Source organism: Artemia franciscana, chromosome 14, assembly GCF_032884065.1.
Source record: "Artemia franciscana chromosome 14, ASM3288406v1, whole genome shotgun sequence".
NCBI lineage: Eukaryota > Metazoa > Arthropoda > Branchiopoda > Anostraca > Artemiidae > Artemia > Artemia franciscana.
Window position 1 is genome coordinate 21,070,970 of NC_088876.1, and position 8,963 is coordinate 21,079,932.

The 8,963-nt window shown below is 37.4% G+C and overlaps 1 protein-coding gene across 1 annotated transcript in view; it reads left to right on the plus strand.

Annotated features, from left to right (window-relative positions):
- The window catches only part of LOC136035442 (uncharacterized), a 49,983-nt gene extending 42,348 nt beyond the window's left edge, over nt 1-7,635 (plus strand). The window contains exon 7 of the mRNA XM_065717250.1: nt 781-7,635. Within this exon, the coding sequence (XP_065573322.1) occupies nt 781-7,443 (6,663 nt within the window). The 3' untranslated portion in view covers nt 7,444-7,635. The remainder of the gene's footprint in view (nt 1-780) is intronic.
- The last annotated feature ends 1,328 nt before the right edge of the window (nt 7,636-8,963 follow it).

An 8,963-nucleotide genomic window follows, 5' to 3' on the forward strand; every position in this document is an offset into this window, starting at 1 on the left:
TTACTAGAAGATTCGTTACTGAAAATAGTTTTAATCATAAACAGTTATCGAAATTCTGGCTCTCAGCTGCTTGTAACTATCCTTGTCAGTTTGATGAAGCTAAGAAAGTCCTCCTCCTCTTTACTAAATCATATCTCTGTGAGACCGGATTTTCGGCTATGGTTTACGTTAAAACTAAATACAGAAATAAATTGGATATATTAAACCCACTGCGATGAAAAGTAACTAGAGTAAAAGTTGATGCTGAGACTAGTGAAGAAAAATTGGAAACAAATTTAAGTCATGTTTATTATCTTAACGGTCTGTCATTCATATTGGTGACACCTGTAAAAAGAAATTCATTTCAATTTAGAACAAATAAGTTTCACTACTCGCCACAACGGAATTTGAGCATTACCAATATTAGTGCTCGTGACCATAACCCACTCAATGATCCCTCGCGACCCATAGTCTGGGAACCACTGCGGTTCAATTAGTCTAATTGAGCTCTTTATACCAATTGAAATCCCCCCAAAAATGTAAATACTTAATCAGAAACCTTTTATTTAGAAACGCTCAGTTTTTTTTCTTCTTTTTTTTAATAAAATCACATCATTTCGTTTCCTTGATTACACTTCAACCCTAACATTTTATTATATCAAGTAGCACGAGCGCCGCTGTTATTTAACATGCAATTGACTGTTATCTGTTGCAAGTCTGTATCCATGACTTTATTTTACATAACCCGTGTTCATTTAAACACAAGTTCAATATAGTCCTGATTTTATTTTTGTTTTTTAGGCTGGGATCTCGGTTCGTGGTTTTGTTTTGAAGCACTACATAATTGCTATGACAGCTGATATTAATCGCCACCGAGATTTGGAGGAATCTGAAGATACTAACGCGAAGCTACGACAAGAAGCTAAGCTGTACAAGCTGTTTCTGAACCTGTCGAATATAGTTCGTGATCAGAAACCTATTTTCGAAATGTGTGTTCGTGCTGCATTTCTACTTAATCCAACAGAGGATCTTCTCGAACTATTGTATCTGTTTAAAAACAAAAAGCGAATTAAAATCTGTAAGTGCAGCGATAAGCAATTCATAAGTATTGGACCAAGAAGTGAAGATGCTGATATTTGTGAAAACATCTCTGAAGTTAATGACTCCTCTGTTGCTGCAAGAGAAGAAAGCCCCAAAGAATCTTTGGGTGACAAAAACTGTGATAATGTGTCTATTACGGAAGTTTCTAACGAAATCAACTTATTTATTGAAGTACCTGAACATTCTAGTGAAGGAACTTTGATGCCAACCAGTTCCTGCGCAGAAGAAGCTAAAAATCTGCAAGAAGAAAGCATGATTTCAGCACGTTTATGGGCAGAGGACGATAGAATTTCGAAGCGTTCCCAGGCAGACGAAGGCGCAATGTCAGGAGGTTCCCAGGCAGAAGGAAGTGGAAAGTCTCTAAGTCCCCAGGGTGCAGAAAATGGGATTTTAGTAAGTTCCCCGGAAGAAGAAAGTGCTATAATGACAAGTTATAGGGCAGAAACCGATCTTTTAGCAACATCTTCACAGACAAAAGAAATTGCTCAGAATGGAACATTGACCGAAAATGTAATTCCTGGTAGCCTTATAATGGCCAATGAACATTCAAGGTATTTTTGTCCTAGTTGTAATACGAAATGCAAAATTCATACATGTAGTCAACTTCATCTTCATGATAGTAGAGAATGTGACTGTTACTTTAAGCCAGTTTCACTGAATAATGAAACAATAGGTAAATCAAATTCAACGTCTTCTACAAAGGCCAGTATATCAACTGTTTTTGCTGAGACTTTTGTTAATGAAACTAAAGACCCATCTGAAAGTCATGAAAAGTCAGCTGAATCCACTGAAGTTCCACTTCCTAAAGAAGACAAGTCAAATTCCTTAGTTAGTGGTACTAGAGACATGTCTGAAAGTACGGAAGACTCGTTGAAACAGCCGAGAACTGAGAGGCCACGTGAAGATGTGCCAGGTATCTTAGATACTCTTCACAGCAATGGAACACCTCCAGTAGATTTTGTGACTTTAAAACATACCTTGTCTGAATCAAATGAGAATGAAAAAGAAATCACCTCGCATTCTCCTAGCCTAGAAAGAAGGGTTGACCAAATAATTAGCTCAATGAAGAGCTATGACCTAGATGTCAGTTATTATTCAGAAATACTTGGCATCCCGGAAGTAACAATGGAATCTCTATGTATTTTACTGGAATATAGTAATCGCTATAACTTCGATTGTGACCCTCATTTAGTTTTACAGAAGTGTGAGGAGTACTACTGTGACCCTGAAACGTTTAAAAACTGGGTGAAGGAATTGAACTTTAGGCAAATAAGACGTGAAAGAATGGTTTGTTTCGATGATAGTAATGTCCCCATATATGCGGGTATTGAAGAAGGGTATGAGAAATACTTAATAGACTACGTGGGACCAGATAAGGTTCTAACTGGAACTGCAGAAAGTGAAGGGCTCATAAGTACCTTTCAAGGGACGTCTGACTCAAAGAAAATAGCTAAGAAGAGAAAAACACCAAAGAAAAAGGAGGCATTCACAACGAGAGTAGTAAAATCCAAGGATGAGAGTTGCTGTGAAAAGAAAACCAAGAATCCAACTAAGAAAAATAAATCCTCGAAAGCATCAAATATTTTGGACCCTCTTAGTGACCCTAGCTCTTCAGCAAAGAAGGCTATTAACGCCAAATCCAAAATGCTTGAAAGTCAACATGAGATCAAAAAAGGAGATGAAGGACTATTTTTTGTAAAAGACGAATATTTAACAAACAATTTGCAATCTAACTCTTTTGTAAAACCTTCAAGTTTCAAAAAAAATTCTGTAAATTCCCAAAATTCTTGTAAACAAAAAAGTGATCAGCTTTCGCAGTTTGATGATGAAAAATATTTAAAACCGGAAAATGTTCGCTCTAGCCATGTTGAAGAATGTTTAGGAGTTGGAAAGCCTTTTATGGACTTAAGTGCTTCAAGTAAAGAAGTAGAAAGCGGACGAGGAGTGAAGAGAAAAAAGAGAACTAAAAAGTGTAGAGTTTGCCCTAGTCACTTGGATAATGACACAGAGAATGAAGGTATTGTAGACTCTTTGTTGCCATTTCACTCAGCTTGCGAGCGTAATACTGAACTTTTCGTACCAAAAGTTAAAAATAGAGCAAAGATTAGATCAAATCAGTTTACAGAAGCGTTGGAAAACTCTTGTGTAGATCACAACGACAGCTGTTCACGAAAAGCCCCTGACTTGAATGAAGAAAACTGTCTTGAAAGGAATTCTTCTGAACCTAAAGCTTTTGTACTGAGGACATCCACAAGACTAGCAACTACGAAGGAAAAATTTACATGCAAATCGGCCAACAACCATTGTATAGATTTTGGAACTTGTTTTTGCCTTGAACCTAAGCTAGTATTGCAGCGTACACCAGTCAAGTCTGACGAAAATCGCAATGATGTGCAGTTGAAAGGAGATATTGCTTTGAAAGAAGACGCAATGTCAAACAAAAAACCAAATTTTGTATTTAAAAAAATGAAAAAGTCACTAATATTAGACATTTCTGGTGAAATGTCAAGTGTTTCTCGTTGGTCAGATATACCCAGATCTTTGAAAAAACAGAAAAAGATCAAATCAAAAAGTGAAACCTCCTCTTTTAGCAGTTCAGGACAGTGTCTGACACTGGAAGAAGAGTTTGCTGCTGACTTTGTGGATATAAAAGCAGAAAGTAAGAGAGCAAAATTAAAAACTGGCCCAGAAAAAAATCACAGAATTTCAGAAGAACAAAAAGATGAGAAATTTTTTGCCAATAAGTTAGATATACAAGAAAAACTTCAGAAGGGAAAATCAAAAATCGCTACGGGAAAAATTTGCAGAAAGTCAGAAGAACAACTTATTGAAATATCCAGTATGAAAGCAGTGAGCAAGAATGAAAAATCCAGAACTACCATTGACAATCCTAACAGAAATTTAGAAATCCCAATAGAAGAAGAACTTGCCATATTTGATGTGAAAGTGGGGAACACAGAGGAAAAATCCAAAACAACTATTGACAAACTATGCAGAAATTTGGAAAAATCGATAGAAGAAGATTTTGTCAACATATTTGATATGAAAGTAGAAAATATAAATGAAAAATTTAAGACAACTAAGGGAAAATTATGTAATAAGTCGGAAAAAATCATTGGTTATTATGAGGAAACTAAGCAAAAAGGGAAAGGTTTACCTATCTGTTCTAATTTTCAAGCCAGTTTTGAAGAAAAGATTAGTCACTCATCAGAATCTTTGTCTTTAATACAAGCTCGATTAAATTTGAAACAGTCAAAAGATCAAAAGGCTACGAAAGAAGTACTTAGATTAAGTCCGTCGTTGGATTCATTGGAGCAAAAAATAACCAAGCAAGAATACCAAACTGAACGAGATACAATGCTTACCGTTCCTCGTTCAAGTGTTTTACTTTCAGACTTGTTTCATCCGCGATATATGAAACCGCTGCCTCAAGATCATATCGTCAATATGGTTCAAATACCGCGTGAAGCATCGGCTGCAACAAGTAATGCTCTTAGTTCTCAAAATACTCCAGCAAGCCCTGCAGAAATACAGCTGTCGGTTCCTCAGTCTGTACGATTATCTCAAAATCGTCCAATCGGTTTACAGCAAGTGCGTGCTGTCGTTACTGCGACGACGAACCGAAAAGTTGATAGACTTTCGCCTGTTTATCAGAATGCTAATGAAGCATCTGTGCCGGTTATCCACAGCCCTTCAATGTCAAGAAACCAGAATGTTATAAGATCTAATATAGAGGACAACGGACAATATAGAAATATTGATACTAGGCCATCAACTAGCCAGAGTCTGTCTTCAGTTGGAAATTCTGCATCTCCAGCATCTCATGAAAAACGTGATAGCGCTGGTGCATTAAATTTAGCCAATAATCATAGTATTTTAACTCAGGTGACATATTCTTTTAGCGGTAGTAAGCCTGTAGAAGCTCATCGGTCTAACCCAGATTCATTTAGAGTTTTAGCTGTTCCAAAAACAGGAACGAGGCAGAACTCTAAGCTGAAACAAATGCCTAGAGAAAAACAAGAAAGTTTAGGAAGTATGAGCGACTCCACTGTTATCAAGTATCCAAGTGACTCAGTTGAATGCCTCGAGAAACCTTCTCCTCATGCTGTAAATCCAAGCTTGAAAGATCCTAATGAAGTACCAACAATATCAAGTTCAAGTGACAAATCGCATAAGAATTCTACATTAAATTTGCATTCATCAACTGTAAATGATTCGAACTCAAAAATGGGCAATCATGTCTCACGACTCACTGTGGCTCCTTCAAACGTAAATAAATTCATTACCGCAGTCAAAAGCTCGCCTAGCCAACGGCACAGCCGACAGGATTCTTTTGTTTTGAAACAGGCAATATCCCTCGCCAAAAAACTTGATTCTGAGCCAAAGTCTACTTCAAGTGGCAAGGATGCTAAAAGAAGCCAAACAGGTGACGTGCTAGAAGAATTTGAACAAAGAAAAAATGAACATGTAAATCAACAAAATTTATTGCCAAAGTTTAACCAAGTTTTTGGTAAGAAATCTGGTTTTGAGTCCCCGTCTTCGCCTAGCTCCAGTGAATCTGTCTTAGCGAGTAATCAATCTCTTCCTTCAGTTGATACGTTTTTTCGTGCTGTCAAATATACCTCTGCTCCTACAGTGCAAAAAGTGGTTGTCAATGTCCCTCTGTTACGTGCTAACCACTGTTCCGATTCTCCGGTATCTGTTGCTCAATCTGGGATAAAAAATGAACCGAATTCATGTGCTACTGAAGAAACAAGTCTTTGTCGCTCGGATTCTATTACGTTACCGGTTCTCTCGGCAGTAAAATTACGGGGCGAAGATTTGAACCTTGACCCTTTTTCTGAACAGCTAAAGGAGTTCGAGACAGTATATGAAATGGTCGCCAACGGTAGTTCTACTTTACCTTTATCTCAAAATAACTGCAGGGAACTTGAACCATCTTGCAGTCAGCCACCTCAGCAATTTGATAACCTGGATTATACAGACTATTCGAGTGCTGAAAGTTTCACATCTAACGTTAGCATGTCCTTGTCGAACCATGCGCACTCAGCATTGGATAATCCAGTGCTGTCACTGTCTAAAACACCTGAGGATCAGAGGTCAGATTCTAGTTTAACAGAGATTAAAGTTGAATCTGCTTCTCCTTCCCCCGTCCTTGTCAGAGAGAGAAATCTTCAGTCAAGATATGTTATTTTACCTGGTGTCTCTGGTCTGGCATCTGTCTTTGCTATACAACAAGGAATGCAGAAGTCTGGTATAGTGAGTAAATTAAGTCCAGATCTGCAGCGCATTCCATCTGGACAAATAACTCCTAAATCGGAGAAACGGTGTAAGTCAAAATCACCTGTAAAGGCTAACGTGGGAGCTGCAGTACCAGTGAGAGTTTCAACTGGTGTGTCCCCTCAAAAGACACAGCCTAAACCAGCTGATGACCATGACACAGTTCTTCGTGTCCAGCAGATCCTAGAGGAATATACAGCTCAAGTGCAAAAATCACCCGACTTAGTCAACAAACCCGCACCAAGACGAAGGTCAAACCCTCCCCCGAGTCCCAATCAGTCTACAAAACGACGCAAGCAATCTCCTACGAAAGTCAAGTTAATGTCAGAACAATCAAAACAGAGTGAATCTGAGTCTTCTCGGCCTGGCACAGCTTGTGGTATGGATAGCCAGCCTAAAACTATAATTGATCTCACGGAAACTTCTCCCATACCTCCCGAAAATGAAGAACCGCCTGTCGCGACCGCATCTTCTCAGTTCCACGTCATGAAACCTTTAATTGTTACCAACGGCCATCCCGGAGGAGTAAGAATGCTCCTTGATCCTTCAACGCTTGCTAGCATGTCAGGGAAAAACCAACGGTTTTTGTTAAGCCCAGTGAAAGGGTTGAAAATGCTTACCTTAAGAGGCCAACAGGGGGTTGTAGGTTTGCCCTTTTCCGGTCAGACCTTTCAAATTCGGCTATGCCAACCCACCACTACCAAATCTGAATCCGTACCAAACTCAACTGATCCAAATGAAGCGCATCAGCTACCTGAAGGTGTACTCCCTGATGTTGACGCCTTTCTTGCTGAAGGAAAATCTTCAGAGGTTGTTAAAAATGAAGTGTTTGTTGGTTTTGAAGACATGATCAATTATCAGCTCGCTGAGTCTCGTTTTCAGTCTGTGAGTCCTCAACCTGAAATGAAGCCCACGCTTGTAATGGGTCCTGACGGTGAAATGAAAGCAGTGCAACCTCACTCTCAAGTTCTTCATGCTTTCAATAACCACGGAAAATACGAACAGTTAACGCTTTTTCGAGGGGAAGAGGACGATAATGCTTCGGAATCAAAGCGAGTGAAATTGGAACTGAGTAATTCATAGTGTTTGCATGTTGTTTTTTATTTTGTTCGTCAGTTTTTCTTTTACATAGCTTGTTTGTGTAATTTACTGAAACTTTGCATAATATTTAAGTGATAGAAGTCCTATAATGTTTAGCTTAACGTACTCTTATAAGCTCACGTTCTACGAAATTAACTGTAAATTCAACTAACGCGACGTTCTTATATCCTTTTTTAGAATCACTAAGCTAAAGGTTTTCATCGTCTTCCTGGGAAGATCTTGAACAGTAATGCAATAAAATCGACTTGAGGGTCATAATTCGATTCAAATACATTTATACGGAATAAGCTTAATCTATTTTATATGGAGGATTTTTTGGTGTAAATATACCGTTAAATATTCTTAAATTAAAAGAAGATCATAACACAAAATGAATAATTACTTTTTCATGGGATAGCTTTACCGCCGTAAGCGAAGCTGACAAATCACGAAATGACTTCGTATACCAAAATGAAAATATAATGGGTTTTTTTTTCGGAAATACGTCAAGTGAGTAATACAAGTCATTTTCAACTAATTTCCGTGTATTTCTTGTTTTATGTCAGGGTTTAAAGCCAAGATGATGAAAATTGAGTCAGTGTAATTTTTTATTATTTTTAGTTTATAGCTTTCCGAGCATTTTCGGCGGCTCTTGTTTTTTAGATAAAAAAGTGGCGTTGGTGTCACAATTAAAAGGAAATGATACAAACACGAGTAAAATTTCTAATTAGGACAGTGAAAAATATGTGCCCTACCAAAACCCGAAATTTTGGCTTCATGTCGGGAATTTGGCTTCGTGTCAATGGAAAATAGAGATAAACTATAGGCTATTAAATAATTAACAAATATAGGAAAATGCCATAAAAGGATGGGGAAACGTTACGCAATAATGGGAAATAAAGGACAAAACGAGAGGACTTCTCATCTGATAAACTATAGTTGTTGTTAAGTACAAAAAAAATCCAACATGGTGTCAACAACACCACACCAATCCAGACAAATTATGGTATAATTTACATTTAGGTCCGTAAGGTTGAATAGCATCTTCTGATATTATATCATCTGATATTTTCTGATGCAATATCAGAAGATATTATTGAATTTTATGGTCCTAAATGTAAATTACACTGTGATTTGTCTGGATTGGTGTGGTGTTGTTCACACCATATTGGATTTTGTTTCGTACTTATCAAAAACTTATATTTAACAGAAGATAATATTAAATCTTACAGACCTGCCCGATCACATTTTGTCTGTATCAGTGTGATAGTTTTTTACCATAATTCTGTTTAGAACCTGTACCAAAACATCTATAGTTTTCTTTTGTCTTTTTTCTTTATTTTCCGTTGTTATTCTTATCTCTTTGTTTTTTCTTGCATGTGATATCTGTTTTGTATAGTTTTTGTTCTTTTTTTCTGTCGATTAAGGCTTCCCAACGTTAATTCCAAATTTTCGGGATTTTACTTTTATATGCATATTTTCCCTATCAAGTTTCACCCGTCCTTGTATATTTTCATTTGTAT